The 20002-nt window shown below is 43.3% G+C and overlaps 1 protein-coding gene across 2 annotated transcripts in view; it reads left to right on the top strand.

Annotated features, from left to right (window-relative positions):
* The window catches only part of COL5A1 (collagen type V alpha 1 chain), a 241082-nt gene that overhangs the window by 50484 nt on the left and 170596 nt on the right, over positions 1-20002 (top strand). For both annotated transcript variants that reach the window (XM_065418816.1, XM_065418815.1), the window contains exons 2-4: positions 7142-7309; positions 15956-16169; positions 16854-17016. In XM_065418816.1, coding sequence (XP_065274888.1) covers positions 7142-7309; positions 15956-16169; positions 16854-17016 — 545 coding nt within the window. The remainder of the gene's footprint in view (positions 1-7141; positions 7310-15955; positions 16170-16853; positions 17017-20002) is intronic.

Genomic DNA, 20002 nt, shown 5'->3' with positions numbered 1-20002 from the left:
GTCCTCATACTGCAGACATCAGTTAGGATTTTCATTAACTGCTGTTACCAGTCACTGGACTCCAGTCCCTCCCTTGGTTCCTTTGGAACCCAACCCCCCAAAACGCCGAAGCACGTGTTGAATACTCCGTGCTGGGTTTGTGCATTGAACATGGAAACATTCTTTAATCTTTCAGAGGGGTCTCCGTGGGTTTGTTTCAGGGTGGCGTATTAAATCTCATTTGTAAAGCAGCACTGATTGCAGGCAGCGTATAATACAAGGCTCTTGTTCTATGCTGAAGGGCTTAAAATGGTGCTGCTCTTCAGAGCTCTTGGCTACAATGCATTCCTGAGGATCAACAGTGAGGTACCGCCATCCTTGAAAACAGCATCCTCCCACAGCTGCTCAGGCTGGGCTATAGGATGGTATTACTTGCCCTTTGTGAAGGACTAAGAGATTTTCCCCACTACCCAATGCCCTGGATAAGATCATAGATCTCTGGTCCATCAGCAGGGATCCCAAACCTGGCACCACAATGATTTCCCCTGGTGCCCACATGAATTGTGAAGGATGCACCTCTCCCCTATGGCCAGCAATTCTACATAGTAACTCAAACCTCCAAACTAATAAGGTTTCACCAGAAATAGAAGATCTTAGGTTCCCATTATGGGTTCTGCTGTCTCTCTTACATAGTAACCCAGGGAACAAAGATGCTGTACAGTGGCATCCTTAGGAAGCTACCTAGGATGTGAGATGGTACTGTAGGCTTTCTGGGTGCAAGGAGAGGCATGTTTAAACCATACAGTAATTCTTGTAAGAGTCTTGGCCCTAGCTAGGAACTATACCTGACTGAAAGATCATGGGCTTGATTTTTGCCTTTGGTGTTGGTGCAGGTACTATCTGTCACTCAATTTATATACAGCACCTACCACAATGGAGGCCTTCATCTTGGTTGGAGCCTTATTGCCGTAACACACATAATACAATAATGTAGAGCTCATTAACTTTTGGGGGACTTTGACGTTCTCACTGAATGATGAACAGATGTCTGTGCATAGTTAACTCATCCTAAAATGATGGTATTCAAAGCTCAGTCAAAGGGAATTTTCATGGTCTCTGTTTCAAAGGAAATCCATTTTTGATCAGCGTGTCAAAGGCACATGTCATGTTTAACTTCAAATGGTGCCCATTGCTTTGCTTTCTTGTTATATTTAATTTTATCTAGTAATGGTCCAGTATCCTTGAATGCCTTTTGATGAAAGCAATCATGATGGCTGGTTACAGAACCTTTCGTTTACTCCTGACACTGCTTCTCGTTGGTAGCGTCATTTTTAAAGGCAATTGAAAGGAAGGATGGTCTTATGGTTAAAGCTCTGGATGGGGAAATCTGAGTGCTAAAGATTCTTTGTACGACCTTGGCAAGTCACTTCATCTTCCACGTCCCAATCCCCCAACCGTGAAGTGGGCTTAATCCTGCCTTTTTCCCACCCTTGGTCTATCTTGTCTACTTCAACTGGAATCTTCTGCTTCTCCCTATGGGTCTGTACCGTGTCTGGCACATTGCGGCCACTGGAAGCTCTTTTAATTCAACTCATAGCATGAGCAAGAACGATTGGTGCGATGTTCTCTGGCATAGCAGGTCCCCTTCACAATTTATATGAGTAATAATTGGCACTTAGGGCCTTGCAAACATAAATGATTTGAGCCTCACAACAGCCTTTTGAGGCAGGTAAGTTTTAGCAGCTCCATTTTACAGATGAGGATAGAAAAGTAGATATCCATCCGAGCCAATCACCTTTTTGTGCACACTGGAGACCCTGATATGCTATATTCAAACCCTGGGGCTAGGTCTACACTAGGGGGGGGATCGATTTAAGATATGCAAATTCAGCTACGCGAATAGCGTAGCTGAATTCAACGTATCCTATTCGACTTACCCAGCTGTGAGGACGGCAGCAAATCGACCGCCGCGGCTCCCCTGTTGACGGCGCTTACTCCTCCTGACGAGGTGGGAGTATGCGCGTCGATTCGGGGATCGATTAATCCGTCTAGATGAGTCGCGATAAAACGATCCCCGAGAGATCGATTTCTACCCGCCGATCCGGGCGGGTAGTGTAGTCTAGCCCTGTGATTACCACATACGAGTCCCTTTAAAAATGTACACAGCGGGGAAAAGGTGCTAATAAATTGTCAGTTTGCACTTTCCCTTTGCCGTAATATTCAAGTTGCCAAACTGGCTGACATATCATGGAAATCGGTGTTACTTGAATCATTGGATTCTGGATGTTGTTTGATTAAGAGATGACTCTAAGACTCCTGTTAGTACTGTGACAGTGCCTAGTGACCACAGCTGAAATGCAAGCCCCTTTGTGCTAGGTGCTGTACAAACACATAGTGAAAGACAAGCCCTGCACTGAATAGACAACAGGTGTCAGAGAGGTGACTTATCCAAGGTCATGCATCAAGTTGCGGGAAGAGCTAGGAGCAGAACCTGGGTCTCCTGACACCAAGTCTACTGTCCTACCTACTAGACTGCACTCACTGTCCTAAAATCCTGCAGTCCCTTTAGCGCTTGCAGACTGAATTGTTCCTAGCAGGAAACCCATACATTTAGACCAGTGGATTAATTAAGAAATCACAGTGAAAACATCCTGTCTCCAGTTCCGCTCCTGGAGATGACTTGTTCTCATTGGAGGTAATGGCACCTTTTAAAGATACACCTCTACCTCGATATAACGCTACCCGATATAACACAAATTCGGATATACCGTGTAAAGCAGCGCTCCGGGGGGGGCGGGGCTGCGCCCTCCGGAAGATCAAAGCAAGTTCGATATAACGCGGTTTCACCTATAACGCGGTAAGATTTTTTTGGCTCCTGAGGACAGCGTTATATCGAGGTAGAGGTGTATTTACACTTGCTCCAGATGGGCTTTTAGAGTATCTATTATTTTGCAGCCATTTCAAATCTGTTGCTGCTGATATATCAGCCCCTCTGCTGCTGACTTTTCTGGGCAGTGCAGCACACTGTCAGTCTGGGAAGTTAGTAGAGAAGCAGAAAGAGCCACAGGGTCTGTCTGGGTGTCCAGCAGAAAAAGAATCCACTTTATATTCATTACAGCCAAGTGCTACCTCTTCTCTGCTGCAAGGAACACTACACATGGTAGATGTGCTTTTCTGTGGGTGTTGTTTTTAGGCTCTTCTCTTTTACATCCTCAAAATACCAGGAACTCATGGATATTTCAAAATATTTCTGGGCTTAATGAAGATGACCCCCTAATGGTAAATGTCTGTATTCTGAAACAGTATAAGGTGTCTCCCACCATTCCTTATCCCTCTGTCTAATTTAGGCATTTGTTAAGTACTTGTCACAGTTTTATCTAGATGCTTTCATGGCATTCCAGTCTTGGATACAGCAGAAACTGGTGGAATAATATTTTCAGGTGGTGAAAAACCCGAAAGGGATTTTTTTTTTAGTGTACTGTACATTAAGGGTCTATTTGTCAATAGTTTTATACAGCATTAATAAACGATTACTAGATATTAAAAAGCATAATACAGGCAGGAATAGGTTGTGTTATACAGATGGTTATAAGCACATCAGTAGAGAAGGTGTTATAGACTGGCAGATAAAATTGGTGTTATAGGCTACCTATATGTTATAAGCAACTGGTTGGACTCTATAAATAATCTATAACAGTTGCTTAAATGATTTTTGAAAATGTAATCATGAATTAACCCTTTATAAACGACTTATACATGTAAGCTTCAAATAATATGTGATTTCCACCCCCTTTAATTTATCTATTTCTGAAAGGAGGAAGGGGGTGTGGGGGTTTTCTATTTATTTGTCATTTTGTCATTTTCAACTTGTATACTACTCTGACGCATGGACATAATTTATATGTATAACCTCTGATACCAGAAACATGGGGGTCTAATTTCTGTCTGGGAATGAAAAAATTATTAAACAATTTATGTAGTCTGTAAGTATTAGCTTATCTTATGTAAGCATTAGCTTATCTTATTCATTCATAACTGGTATATGTTCCATTTAAAAGACCTATTTGTCAATCTCTTATCATTATCTGTGTATTTATTTTGTTCAAATTCACAAAGTGGCGGTAATCACAGATTATAAAATAGGCCTGATCCTGATATAAGGTGTATTCTCTCTCTCTCTTTCTCTCTCTGTCTCCCCATTTGAAAGGATTTCCCTTACTTTATTTCTCTGTGTCACTGATGTTGGGAGATTTGTCCTCTTCCAGGAAAGGAGCTATCCCGCATCTGGCGGCTGGTAGTAATTGTATTATCATTGGATCGTTCCCTGAGCTAATAACAAGTTGGCACTCGTAGCCACATTTATCACACTGCAACACTGTTTCAAAATGTCTGTGGCTGCTGGGTGCCAGTTTGCTAGAGGTCATTGTTTAGGATGTCGATATCAAGCGAGCGATCTGATATTTGGTTGCGTCCTTGAAGGTTGAATAAAATATTTCCTCTGGGAAAATAATTTGCTAAGAGAATAAAACTGAAATGTACTGTCTTGGCAAGGCTAAATGAGGCTGTCAAGCAGAGATTGCTCTGGGCAGTGCCAAATCGTTGCAGAGTTGGGTGGTTCATCTTTTTGACAGCTCTTGGCTCAGAGTATTGGGTCAAAATTCACAATAATTTATTGTAAATGTTTACAGTCTGTGTTGGTTAATCCAATCTGCCATCTCTGCTGCTGATGTGAAAAATGCTGGATTAGCCAGTTAATGGTATGCACCATGCATGCTATGTCACTGGTGTTTTAGAGGTTTAACATCTGGATGCAAACTAACCCCTAATTAGCTAGGACTGATGGCTCTGAGTGTAATATAGAATCCTTCCATTAGTGATTTTTTCAAGGTTTTTAGCTAAAGCAAATGCTAATAAGGATGTGATCCTAATGAGATATGGTAAAAAGGCCCGCTGGGGCATTACACCTTTTGCTTCATGTTGTTAGCAGGAATGATTCCATTGCTTATTCTGATGCATTATTGCATACAAGACTATAGGCAGTGAATTCCACTGAAGATCATGCTCGAGGGTGTTTTATATTGAAATAAGAAAGCCTTTCCCCCATTGTCGTTGAGGCTTTTTGTGTGGTATGCGCACCTGCTGCAGTCTGCCTCCCCTGCCAGCACAGGTGCCTGATCTGCATAGTTTTCTCTGAATTCACAATTGAAGTGGCAGGCTCCATGCTGGGGGAGAGAAGCAAGAAATGAGCTTTTCCAGCATAGACAGTAATTGGACATTTCTTGTCTTGTAATGCTCAGATCCTTTCTATTAATTACAATAATTTGTATAATAGTAGCCAGAGGGGATTGATGTGCAGAGGTCAGGGCATGTCGTTACCGTAGGACCTGTGGTGAGACCTGATTAAGAGAGTGAATTTTATGGTGTGCTTGACTTAGGTGTGTGGTCAGACACTAGGCTGAAATTCAATTGCCTTCAGACATAGAAAATGTACAGTATTGCTACTACCACTCAAACCCCACGGTCTGGAGTGTTTCCTTTGGAGCTGTACAAACCATGGGACAGGATTTTCAAGAGCACTCAGCATTTACCTAACTGCTCTCATTGAAAGCAATGAGAGTCATGCCATTGACTTCAGCTGGAGTGGAAGTGTGCCGGTGTTGTGCACATCTGAAATTTCCACCCATTGTGCTTTCAGTTTGCATTGCTTTCTGCAAGCCTTTTTTACTTGGTGAAGTTTCACTTTGAACCAAAGCTTGCAGTACATTTGTACACACAAGGGATTTGTATTAGCTTATAAGAAAGGATCAAGAACCTGAGATTTGCTGCTGACAATACATGTCTTTTTTCCCAATAAAATCTGACACACCCAACTCCTGGGTAAGGATTCTGGGTAATGTAGTCCAACAAGCGTTTCTTGTTCTATACTTAAAAAGCCCACTAGAAGGTTGTCAAAACTCTGTGTACACGTATTTCAGTTTTATAAAACTTAACAAAAATCTTCATCTGAAACCAAGTTTTGCCTCATCTGACTAACTCAAAACCAAGAGCTTTGCAGGTCTGGACAAACCTGGCTTGAGTTTCAGGTTTCTTAACCAAATCAAAAACTCTGAGTTTTGCGTGATTTAAGTTGTTACAGAAATGTGCACAGCTCTAGTGTTACAGTTATTGCTAAATGAAAGCAATTGTGCTCAGTATGGTAGCACCCATAGACGTTTTCAGGCTACGTTTGCAAGATTATAACAGGGTTCAAAAATAACTAGATAAGTTCATGGAGAATAGATCAATCAATGGCTATTAGCCAGGATGGGCAGGGATGGTGTCCCTAGCCTCCGTTTGCCAGAAGCTGGGAATGGGCGAGAGGGGATGGATCATTTGATGATTACCTGTTCTGTTCATTCCCTCTGGGGCACCTGGCATTGGCCACTGTCAGAAGACACAATACTGGCTAGATGGACCTTTGGTCTGACCCAGTATGGCTGTTCTTATGCTGGTTTTGTTGGGTGCTAAGTTATAGCAGGGCGAAGACAAATACGTCATTCTAGGAGAGAGAGTGATGGTTGGAACCTCTGGGGGTCCCTATGCTCTGTCACTGGAGGGGGGGGAGGGAGGAGGTTTTGGCAAGGAGAGGTGAACTGGGGAGGAGTTAGCCCTGGAGGGATGAGTCACTCAGTTGGACCAAGGCTGTAGAGACTACTCTAGCCATTTGGCATCCAGCTTCAAGCTGACATTGGGAGCAGTCTATCTCCACATTTGAAGATGCACAGAATATGCATCCGAGTGATACCATGGATGTACAGTGCAGACAGCTCCTTAGGTTCTATAGTACCTGACCGGAACTTTTCTCTACCGCGACCAGTTAATACCCTGAAGCCTGATTATTGATTAGTCCATTATCCGAACTAGCATGAATGTAGATGCTAGTCTTATACAGGTATAAGTGCCAAAACTATTCCTCTCTGCAGTGAATTAGCATCTCAAACCAGCAGCCTGTTGTTCTAGTTTTGAAGATGGCATTAGCAATGTATTTGCTATACATTTATTAGAAAAAAATCTGTTCTGGTTTAAAACGATTATTGGTGATTAGTATTATTCTAATGGATCTTTGCAAACGCCGATACTTTTGCCTACTAATTCTGGTTTCTCCTCTTTTTTCTTCTTGCAGCTGAACCTGCAGATCTCTTGAAGGTATTAGATTTTCATAATTTACCTGACGGTATCACTAAAACAACAGGTTTTTGCACAAGCAGAAGATCTTCAAAAGGCGCAGATGTTGCTTTTCGAGTAACAAAAGATGCTCAGCTTAGTGCACCAACAAAGCAGTTATATCCTGGTAAGTGAAACCTTTTGATTTGGGACTGCCTATGAAAATATCTGATCTTTTCCCCCACATTCTAGAATTGCACTTGAAACACTGCATGCTTTTTTCATTTTGTGTGTGTTTGGAAGGGAAATAGTCTACTCTTTTGGGGAGATACGGACTGTCTAATCATCTAATAATGTTAAAATAGCTATACTCATTTTTTCCTCACTTCATCTGAAGGGGGTGGTACATCATCCAGCGAACATGCAAACACTGGCTAATTACATCTGTTCCCATCTCCGTTAACAAGCTGGTGTTTCTCATTATCACAGGCTGGTATCCAGTTGTGAATAGAGACTTGGAAGGTGCAAACATTAAATCAGAACACCCCCCATGAGTCCCAGTTCTTATTGGAAGAAATGTTTAAATATTAATCAGAATCTTATTATAGAAAGAAAATAGCATTAGCTCCCATAAATCCAATGAGTAGCAGGCTGCTCATTAAAAACCAGCTACACTACAGACACATTTTTAATTTTGCATTAGATGATGAAGCATTGCATTTAAAAAGCAAAAATTTCTGTAAACTGAGAGCATGCGGTCTTTGCTTTAAAGAAAAATGGGCTAATGAATTAGGGCCGAAACTGTCTAGCTAAAGTACTTATATGGCCCAATTTACTGGAGTATCTGAGTGCCCCACAGCCGTGAGTGTATTTATCCCCCCAACACCCACACGAGTGAGGGAAGTGCTAGTATCCACATTCTACACATGGGAAATGGAGGCACAGAGAGAGCAAGTGCCTAAAACTTCCTAAGTTCGTATAGGAAGTCTGTGGTGGAACAGGGATTGAACTCCCATCTCATGTGTCCGGGATGTGCATGGTACGCACAGTGGTCGGAGCAGGAGCTGGTAGCCAGGAGTTGGAGCCTAGGGTCAGAGGTGGAGTCAGAGGCCGATTGTCAGAGCCACGGGTGAGTGCCAAAGTCAGAGGTCAGGAATTGGAGCTCAGGGTCAGAACTGGGTTATGTGGAGTGACAAGGCAGGAGAAGGGGCCAGGGCTGGAATAAGGCAGGAGCAGGACTGGAACAAGGCTGGGAACAAGCAGGCACAGGAGTTATCCCAGCCATCGGCAAATGCTTTGAGCAGCTGCTGAACTGCTGCTGCTGCTGGGCTTGAGAGTTGGTCTGCTGACTCCTGCAGCAAGTCAGGGAGGGTAGCCAATTGGGCAGCCTACTACAGGCCAGCTGTGCTCCTCAGGTTATCCAGAAACTGGCTCTGCTGCATGTCCCGATTCCTGACCTCCTGATCCCTAGGCTAGCAGCCTAACTGCTGGATCAGTCGTCTTCTGTATAGTGAAGCCTTTTCTCTGGTTTTACTGAGTCCTTACTCCGACCAAATTCTCATTCATGTCAATGGAAGTTTGACCTGAATAAGGACACTTGGATTTGGCCTTTAGTCACTACAGCTCACTAGTCCAAATTCATCCTGGGACCTGGTGCAACTCGATAGAATCAGGGGTTAAATCTGGAATTGCCAGGGATCAATTTAGCCCGCTGTGTTTATCTTGGCTTGTATAAAGTGTGTCATGTGGATTTCAGCGGCAGATGAGATATATACCAGCATGATCATTAACACAATCATCCACTGAGAAATACACCTTCCTTGCATAAGGCCTAACAACTAGTAGGAGGGAAACTGTGTGTGTGTGTGTGTGTGTGTGTGTTTGAGAGAGACAGAGAGAGAGAGCATGCACATATGCAGTGGAATCCTTAATCCAAGGAGACAGATATACACATTACTTCAAAAAGTTTGTAAAAGAATTGATACAAAATCCACTAGCTAAATCAATGGCAACATGGAATGCCACTACCAGTCCTCTTAAATGAAGATGCTATTTCTATCACACCCAATATTTCACTGGTCTAAATGCAAGCCAGTCCTATTGGTGTGACCATCACTCATGTCCTATAGTGCTGGATTTGCTTGATAGCAAACTCTAAAATGATATTGGGAGTTCTGTTGTTATTCTCATATGATAGAGTGCAGGGGTCATTGGTGAATAAGGGATTAACTGGAGTTCAATTTCCACCCTGTCTTGCACAAGAACTGGGGAGCAAAGAGTGGCTGGGTACCAGACAGAGGGTAGAGGATGCCTTTATAGGGGTTGGAGTCCACACCCAGAATCAGCAATGGGGAACTGTTCTGTTTACCTAAGGCCTGATCCAAGGCCCATTGTAGTCAGTGGAGCAGATCCTTATTGCTTCTGTTAACCTCTTGTTAAAAGAGAAACGCTATCTATTGAGGAAAAGACCTTGCTGACTGCATCTGTGTTATTCCCCTTCCAACCTCATAATCATTCCACCCGCTCATGCCTCTGTATTCCTGTCTTCATAACAATATTACGGTGAGTGGCTGAATGTGGGGATATTGGCCTTGCCATCTTTAATTTCTGTGGAACATATCCAGAAGTCCTTCACTCAATTGCTACTTAGCCATTACTCATGGAAAGTCCCACCGAAGTCAGTGGAAAGTTTTCCTGAATAAGGAATGAGTAAAAGCTAAATCAGGGCTCTATGGATATTTTGGGGCTTATCAGAATTTGATTTAAAAAAAAAATAATTTTGGTGGATGTTTATTTTAAAGTATTTTTTCCCATTTGTATTGATTTAAATTTTCAGAATTGCAGGGCCAATGGGGATGGGACGGGGGGCTGGGAGGTCAGACCATAAATTATGAGAGAAGACATTGAAATTCAAAAAGTTAAAGCTGTATAACCATTAAAACACCATGTCAACATCTCATGTCAAAATATGCAAAGTTAATATCCTTAAATCAAACCCTAATAAATTCTCAAGCAGTATTTTTGTGACTTTGCTTATCTGTACATTTCGATTATTGATGGAAATACTTTTTCATCGATTTGTGTGTGTATGGTGGAACGGATGTTTATCGACATTTACTGATAAAATTGAATTCTTCCAAGCCTAAATATTTTCAAGCCAAGGAATGCAATGTCATCGCCAGTCTGGAATAATGTAAAATGTTTTCCCTGGCTGTGGACATTGTATCCAAGAGCCACATTCAAAGGACACGTTTCTAGTGTGCATAATAGCTTGCTCTAACCCCTGCACAGTGGGTTTTGGCTTTCATAGGTTTCCATGCTGTGCAATTCAAGTGGCACTTTCAGTGACTCTGGGCTTAAGCAGGTGGACGGGATCTTCTGGGCAGTGAATGCACATGGCCAATGCAGCAAAGGGATTGAATAATGCACTTTCTAGCCCATTCATACAATTTTCTCTTGTCCCAAGGAGAGATTTTGAGATCCTGGTGGAGTCCTTTATATTGCCCTACCGCACTATAATCTCTTTTCACCTACCCTCCTCTCATTCTTGTTTTTCATCCACCATCCTTCCTAGCTGATAAGACCTGGATGGTATTTCCTTGGCATCCGCCAATGCAGCTCTTCAGTCACTTGAAGGGCTCCCACTCAATGACATACTAACGTCCCCATCTCTCTCTCCAAAGGCTTCCTTTTGACTGTTGCTGGGAAAGAGAGGTTAAGAACTGGGTCTCCTGGATGCTGATCATGACTCTATGCCAGCACCATGACTCTATGCCAGCATTTCCCTCTGATATAGGTGTTGTCTCAATACAGCCCCATAACTAGATGTGACTTTAGGTGCCCCCAGCAAATGAATGAGAGGAAATATAAAGATAACGAAGTAATTGTAGAGCAATTTACCATGGGAAATGTGTTTTTTTGTGATTTCATGTTACAAAATGGGTGGGTGTGGGTAAAAACCTTTAAAACATAGCTTTCCCCTTCCGCTATAAAGGGCTCTAGGCAACAGGTAATATTTTGTGCTAATTAGAAGTTTGTGTTTCTTTAAGATGGTAATTTTATGGGCTTTCCATTCTGCTTCTGTTGTTACAGCCAACAAAGCAGATTTGTGTTTTTAAACCCCCAAGAGCGAGAAAATCTGCTGAGATGATCTTTCCCCAGCTCCCTAAATAAGTTCTTCAGGTTCCTTGCAAAACCATGTTCTTCCAACCTCATGCAAGGGCAAGAAAGACAGAGGAAGACATAGTCCTTCAATAGCAGCAACGAAAATGCAGTAATTTGCATTCCTGTTGCATTAATGTTCTCTGCATTATTTGTGCATGTATATTTAAGGGTGAAACATCCTAGATTACAGCCAGGACATTTCCTCTAGGAGGAAAATGAACCACACCAGAAAAATCAGGGTCCCCTCAGATGCACTAATAGCAAAGGATTAAATTGGGCCATTAAATACCCATTCTACTCTGAAAGGTGACTCTAAAAATGGTACCTTCTTATGCAACAGATCTGGTACTTGTGGATATCCAGAGTTGGATCTGCTGATTTTGGTGACACAGAATAAGTTCTGACTGCTTTTTAATTGGTTAAACCCCACAAAACCAGCATGGCTAAGAGAAAATGAGCATGCTTTCCTTCCTTCCTGGCTCATCAGCAGAGTTCTTGACTAGGCTCCAGTTAGTTACACCTCTTCAAACTCCTTTGGGGAACTGCCCAGGTATCACCGAGGCTATATTTAGAAGACAATAAGGTTGAACAGGTGTCACTTAAAGGTCTAATTTTGCCTTAATTACTGACCATGACTTTTGAGAAGGAAAGAACCCAGCCCAACTCCACAGACTCGAGTCTGGTGGTTGTAAAAAGATGTTTTTCTTTGTTAACGGACTGCATTTGACACAGATATCATGAAGGAGGGGGAGAAAAGAAGGAATCTCCAGTGTTCAGTGTTTACAACCACCTGGTCTCTTTTTAGTGCCCATGCACCAGTGTTAAGGGACAGCCTCATGGGATCAGGGGACGTGGCTGTTAGGTGGAGTCACAGCACCCTCACAGGCATTCACAGACCCATTATGCCTTGTTGCAAAAGTCAAGCTGCCATGGTGGAATGTGGATCTGTTCTGTTCCCGGAAAGTGAAATGCCAGAGCAGGCCAAAGATGCTGTCTCCGGACTACTCGCTTGCAGCGAATTGTTTCGGCATGGAGATGGCTGATTGCAGAGGAATAATCTGTGCCTCGCTTGTGCCCATACCCCACTCCTTCCCCCTTCAATGGCCTTTGAAAAGAGCTGCTGAAGATCGGGGATATTTCAATGGACAGTGCCCCATCTGTAAAACGGTTAGTTCTCATGCTGTCGCTTGGACAGCACAGAGGCCACCAAATGCTTTATGCACCTCCATGATGTTCTGTCCCATGCCAAATCCAGCACGTTATGCGGTAAGGTGCCTATGAGGGACAAGTGTCTGTTGATGCTGTCCAGCCATTGGGTTTTAGGTCTTTTGGGGCTGAAGGGTGTCCATTTTTCCATCCTGCTTTCATTAGGTCAATGTCTAAGATGATTCTCACAGGGCAGTTGGTGGGCATTTGGAGCAGGTGACCGTATCACCTAAGGGGGGTTGGACAATCATTTTGAGAGAGTGGGACCTGTTTAGTTAGAAAACGGTTACCTTCGTTTGCCTTGGGTGGTATGAAATCTGTAAAATGGGGACATTAATACTTAGTTAACTCACAAGCATGCTGCCAAAAGCAATTTATAATGATCTGAGCTAGAGTGGCACTCAGCCTTGAGGGGATATTGATACAATGGGCAAAATTCATTACTGGTGTAATTCCCTTTATTGGAAAGATGGGGTCTCAACACCAATCAGCATGAACATCATTGAAAATGTAGAATGGTGTAAAAAGGCTTGACCCAAAACCTACTGAAGTCAATGTGTGTTTTTCCATTTATTGCACTAGAATTTGGATCACATCCTACGTGCTATTTTGTTATTAGTTTTATTGCATTCTGAACGGAACCCCCTCCACATATCATTGGATAGCCTGGATCATTTCTAACCAGGACAGGAAATGCATTGTTACTTTGCCAGGGTAACAGAGCAATAACAGAGTCATGTCAGCCATAATTTATCAATTATGGTTATTTGAGCTGAGAAACCCACATTGCCATGGAGACATTTTAATAATAATACCAATAAAAAAATAAATTAAAAGCAGCGTTTTAATGTTTTGGCAAGTCATTGAGGTTGAAAAGTTCTGTACGGAGGGTTCATAATGAAATTCTCCATTTTTATGGATCATTTTGGATGTGAAGTATTTTACATAAAAGACCCCAAATTGTTCTCCATAATTGTAACCAGGAAAATGTCTGCATTTTATGCAGTGATATGAGTATACAGGCGGAAGGAAAGAGATGGCACAATTCATCCTAGGGAAGGCACAGTTATCACATACCTTCATTTCTGGGACCATGTCTTAGCTAACATAAGTGTAAGAACGGGGCTCAAGCACTGGGCTTGGTTCTCCACTCTGTAGCAGTGGTTTTACACTTGTGTAATTTCACTAAAGTCAGTGGGGTTAGGCTGGCATCAAACCAGCGTAACAGTGCAGGGAAACAACTTCCTTACTACATCTCGGTACTTTTAGGGAAAACTACGTCCTGGTCCATATCCACAGCTGGTGTAAATTGGGTGCAACCCCCTTGATTTCAATGCCGCTGCATCCCTTTACATCAGCTGAGGATCTGGCCCCATATTTTTTGCTGAGTTACTTTTCAGAATTCTGATCAGTGGTATCCACTTGCAGATGGTATTACCAAAAGGATTGATATTCATAAGGTGAGCCAGACCCTCAGCTGGAATAAACTGCCCTTGTTCCAGTGAAGTCACCAGCTTGGTGGACTTGGTGACACTCCTGTGCTGAATAGGACCATTTAAGTGCATGAGGGTAGACCTGCAGTGGGGAGGGAAACCTGTGTGAAGCTGCTGGACACTTGGGTTAACATTTTTGTGGTTTAGATGGCTGTGAATTTACAGCTTAAAAAATTAGCCACAGGGCTGGTACTTCCCCACACACTGCCAGGCACCACACAGAGATGTTCACATCGCACACACAACATATCCCAGCAACGCCCTGTTCCATTCTGGCACTCCTTCGCTTACGATTTCCTCAGTGGATAGGTGCAAGAGGCCAATTATGTCCTCCTTTGAAGGCCTTAGCCCGAGGGACAGATACCCTTGCAAGTGTTGTTATATTGCTAGAACACAACATATTAAGATGACAGAAATACACAGATTTCAGCAGCCCTTTCTCTATAATAAGCTAAAGAAGTGCCCCCCCGACCCCTCTTTTAGTTAGCAATTCACACCCCCTGCATATTGGAGGAATTAATTTTCGGAGATGGACGTGGGTTTTGCAATTTGGATTCATCTCTAGCATCTGCAGTGCTGCTGATGGAGGGAGAGGCAGAAAACCAAACCAACCACGGTTTCAGATGCCAGGAGGCGTATACTGCTCTGGCAGTTAGAAAACTCTCATGTGCTGCCTTGCAGCCTTGGGTTAAAGTGATCTGCAGTCTCTGAGGCTGGAACGCACCCCTGTCCAAATGACTGGACTGAGCCTATGCACCACGCCAGTGAAGCCCCGTTTTCAGGGCTTAATTACAACATGAGTGTTGCAAGAATAAAGATGGGATCCCACAATATCATTGGGCTTGCTTTCCTGACTCTAATCACACTTTATTCCCCATGTGAAGGAGGACATGGGCCACGGTATCGCTGTGGACGATTGGCATGAGAAGCCCGTCTTTGCCACGCGCTTTTCAAAGCTCAGTCAAACCAAAGTCTCCATTTTATTGTTGGATTTATTTTTGCTTTTAGATTTTTGCTGCCCATGCTAATGCGGTGAGCCAAAGCCACAGAATGCTCTGTTCTTGCCTAAATAGACAAAATAGACAAAAACTGATTAAAAAAGCCCCAGCAAAACAACAAAGTACCTAATACATTGCATGTGTCTACTTAACAGGGGAGATTTTTATAAAAATAATCCCTGAATTTCCAGCGTCTCTAGACCCTATGGCACAGCATATCTTGTCTCCTAAGAAGTTCCAGGGCATACCATGGAACGAAGTGGCATAAATGCTACAGATTTACACCCATCACTTGCAGCAGCAGCACCTTAGTGTCCCACTGGAGGTCTCCCATCCAGCAACACGGAGGCCCTCCTCTGCTTAGCGTGGGAGTTGGAACGTGGCACGGCTGTCGTTTCGATGGTCAAGACCGAAAAGGGCTCATTGATCATTAAGGAATGATCCCTAGCAAGGTTGACTGCTGAACTGGAAGACTGACTGAGCCCTTAGAATAGAAAACTCTTTTCCATGGGAGCTGCTTTTCACCAAATTTTCTGCTGTCTTCTCCCTGGGCTTAATCTAAGGGGACCAGATGTCCTGATTTTATAGGGACAGTCCCGATATTTGGGGCCGGCAAGGAACTTTGTAGCTCCATATTGTCTGAAGCCATCGTACTGCTCCATTATCGAGTTAGAATCGTGGTGTTGCGGTGGTATCCGTACACAACACTTTGCTGTTTATAAAGTGTCTTATTACTGGTAATGGAGGCTGCCGGGCACATTCCTGTAGGATGCGTTGTCCCCATCCGCAGGTAGCACTGACATACCTTTCTGCCACGGGCAGCAGTTTGGGGATTGCTAATATGGACAAATCTTGGAAGGAGGAGCAATTGCTGGTAGTTTCTCCTCTGTTCACCGGGTTGCAGGATGTATGAATTGCGTGCACACCATCACATCCAAAAGAACAACTAACCCCGTTGCCTTTCCACTTCAGCTTCAGCCTTTCCTGAGGACTTCTCCATTCTGTCCACTGTAAAAGCCAAGAAAGGAGGTCAGTCCTTCTTGATCTCGATTTACAATGAGCAAGGGATCCAGCAGATCGGCATGGAGATGGGTAGATCTCCTGTATTCCTGTACGAAGACCATACCGGGAAGCCAGGCCCAGAAGACTATCCTCTTTTTCGAGGCATTAACCTATCAGATGGCAAGTAAGTGCAGTGTCGTGTATTGAGAACGTGGTGCACGATAAAAGCAATCATCAGTCTATATGAGTACCTATATGAATACCTAAGTGTGTATAAGATGTATGTACTATTATATATATATTTTACCAGTGCTCTGTCTCCGCTAACTGAGCTCTTCCATTCTGCCATATAAATAACAGATGTGCAAAAAACCCTTGAACATTAGTGAAATATTAGGCACTTCAGGTCAGTGGGGACTTGTGGCTATAGGGGTGGCATTCCCCCTGTGCAAAGGGCTTACACAAATCTGTGTGGCACTTAAGGTCCATGAATGTCACTCGGTGTTGGGCTTAAGGAGGATAGAAGAGGGGGATGAGGGGAAAATTGGGGCCCCACCAGGGCCACTTCTACCCCCAGTGCGCCCCACATCTGTGCAGGGGAGACTCCCACGCTGAGGGATTAGGAGCCAAGTGGTCCTACCTGTTGCTCCAGCCAGGTGAATTCCTATCTTTTGGGGATTTAAGTGATGCATGGGCCTTTTACCGGCCCTCTGCCCATCGGTGAATTTCACCTCGATTGGGGACAATGATTGGCCCATAGTTTTATATCAACAGCCTTGCATGATCAACTAATTGTTATAAACTGTTGGCTCATTAATGAAAGCAGAAGGATCTGTTTAACTAGCTCGCGGGCTGTGTTATTTCACAGGTGGCACAGAATAGCCATCAGTGTACAGAAGAAAAACGTCACTTTGATTTTGGACTGTAAAAAGAAGGTAACTAAGTTCTTGGACAGAAGCGACCACCCCGTCATTGATGTCAACGGCATCATTGTGTTTGGAACCAGGATACTGGATGAGGAAGTCTTTGAGGTAAGACACGGATGTAAGCAGTGGCCTGGGGGTGAGAGGGAGATGCTGTACAAAGCCTTTGAGCTGCTGTTCTGGTTGATGAATAAAGCTCATTGTTGGGACTCATCATGGGGGTTGTTGTTGGGTTTTTGAAGCCTTATTGTTAAATAATGTCCTACCCTGGATTTATTGGATATAATGTCTATTTTAATAGTGATCAGAATTGTGGGCCAGATCCTCAGATGGGTAAATTAGCTGATTCCAATAGAGTGACACTGATAAATCTGGCCCTTAGAGAGTTTATTTTTTTTAATTAAACTGCCTCTGAATCTGGCTTTCACATTCATATGATCCTGTGGAAGGTAAAATCGGGATTTAACTGGCACTGGACAGTCTTTCTCAAGCATTGCACGCATTTGAAACTCAGCGGCTAGGCTGAATGCAATGTTTAAGCAGAGTTCAGTAATGTAAAGCCTATAAACTGGCTGTCTGGGCCAGTTGATAGAGTGGCTGCTCTTAAAATCAGAATCTTATCCCACTTGGCTGAGAATCATCACATTTTATAGAGCCCCATTTTAGCCATTTGAAATGGGTTCTGGGAACCTTTCCCCTTGCTTGTCGGTGTCGTTTAAATCAGGCTGTCGTTCCCTTGCTTTGATTCTGGTCAAGAATACAAACAAGGAGTCTGTGTTTCTGCAATTTCAGGACATTGGTTTGCCCTAGTGTATGGGTCAGGGCTCTGACCTTCATAACAACGGGGTTTCCATTCGTTCCCGCTCTCAGCTTTGTGTTGTTTGCTGTGGCTTGGAAGTGAAGGCTGAGGAAGGCAATCCCTTGCTTAGCACAGTGCTGCTCTCAAGACTATAAGGCCTGGCTAGGGAGAGGTGCTACCACTTCCATGGGCATGGCCTTGAACCCTGATCTCGTGCCCTAAGACGCAACAAAGCTGTCGCATTGCCAGACTGAGTGGGTGCCTCCCTTCCCGCCCACAGCCGTCGCATAGGACAATGCTAGGTAAAGCTGGGTGAATAATTCATGAAGAATTTCAACGAAGTGCCACCTCTTTTTCTAGTCACAAAGTGTCCACAAGCCGAGAGCGGCTTTCTCTTAGTCCTATTAGAAGTTTGAAATTATCGGCCCAGTAGTTTCTGTAAACAGTTCTTCGTCTGTGGAATATGCCTCTGAGCATTTGCTATTCAGGGTTGTGACAGAGGCAGCCAGGCATAGGAGTTTAGTCAGATATGGGGGAGATGGAGATCTGTGATTCTTTCCATAGTTCGGCAGCTAGACTGATATGTGAACATCACAAAAAACCTCAGTCAAGCTGCAGTTTCAGAGATCCTGTCTACTCTTTTGCCTGTATATGTCCAGGAGTACTGGATTCTCATTTGCACAAGTATAAATAAAGAGTAACGCTATTGAAGTCAATGGAGCAAAGCTGTTGTAGGTGGATGCAGAATTAGGCCCATTAAGTTTTGCAGCTCATCCTTCATTAGTTTATTGCATTTGTTTGGAGCTGGAGTTGAGTGCGCCTCATGGAGCAAATTGAGCATTGCATGCAAGGTTCCTGCAACAATATGAATAATTATGGTTCAGTGAAGTCACCTCTAGTCAGCATTGTGCTATCTGTGACCTGGAAAGAAAGTCCTAGGGCTGTTTAGTGTTATTTACATTTGGAAGGGCTGCTGTAAACAGTGCAAAAATGCATTGACTCAACATCATTAGAACTCAGCTAGAAGAGGGTTATGACTGTATCTCTAACTGCATTAAATGAATAGACATTTCCTGGGAAGATTAACAATTAAAGAGGAAAGTAAAAGATGGATTTAATGGGCACTGAAGTTGTTTTTCTAAAGTGTTGGATGTGCTTCCAGAAAAACTCAGTAACCAGATTGAATGCTGCATTTCAGCAGATTTGTTATGTAAAGCAGAGACCTTTACTGGAGACCTGGCCCTACGCGCCTAGTAGATCCCCTTAAAGAAATCCGAGTCTTATCCAAGTTAGGTCATTTTTATAGGCTCTTTTTTAGCCATTTGAAAAGACATATCCTCCATTATTATAAAACAAAACAAAAACACACCTAACAAACCAACAAAAACCCCACCTATGAAGTAGCCTGGTGAAAAGGGCTCCTGGATGGAATTGCATATTCTGTTCCATTTCTCATTAAACTGTAACGGGATCCTCCATGGTAGTCAATTTATGGGCTGTCTGGTGTTGATATGAAACTATGCACCGCAGAAGATGAATAGGACTGAAGTCAAGAGGATTTCTTTACTGTCCCAAAAGCTTGACATATCTCCAAACAGGCTGGCTTTAATTGTCAGCTGGAAACGAGACTTCACAGCCACCCTACTAAACAACAAGAGCGTACATTTTTGCAGCTGGCAAAGCTTTGCCAATTCCGCTATCAGCCTTTCACAGGCGGTCAGACATTCGTGCCATCACTGGTAACGAAGTGGCCTTGATTGGAGCAGATTCACGGGACAAACGGACACAGTTAGCCAACAGCAAAGGAGGCTGTTTCGATGGTGCCGGCACCGATTGCAATATACATGTGCCAAATGATTGCAGACACAGAGAAGCCCAGAACAATTATTATAGCAGAAGAGGACAATTTATCAGAATATAAAAGCCTTCCCCTCAATATATGCTTTTAGTTCGCCTTCTTTGCCTAGCAAGCAAGATATTTCAACATGCACACACAAAAACATCAAGATGCCAATAGCTATAAATTGAATGTAATTAAAAGGTTTTATGAAGGCAGCAGACTGTAACCTAATTTCCTTCATTTCTCAGTAACCTAATTTCCTTCAGTTTCCCCTCCCCCCCCCCCCCCCCCCCAGCTCTAAGCAGAAAGTATGTCTGAAGACAACCTTGGTTTGGGGCAATGGGAAAGAGACGTGAATCATTAACAAAGCACATATTTCTAGAAAGTTTCTAATTTCTGGGCCCTGAATCCAGTTACAATGAGACTGAAGCTTCTGTAACTCCTGTAGGTAAGTT

This window comes from Emys orbicularis, chromosome 18 (assembly GCF_028017835.1).
Source record: "Emys orbicularis isolate rEmyOrb1 chromosome 18, rEmyOrb1.hap1, whole genome shotgun sequence".
NCBI classification, from domain to species: Eukaryota; Metazoa; Chordata; order Testudines; family Emydidae; genus Emys; species Emys orbicularis.
The sequence above is the reverse complement of the archived record's forward strand: the minus strand, read 5'-3'. Positions and strand labels throughout refer to the sequence as shown.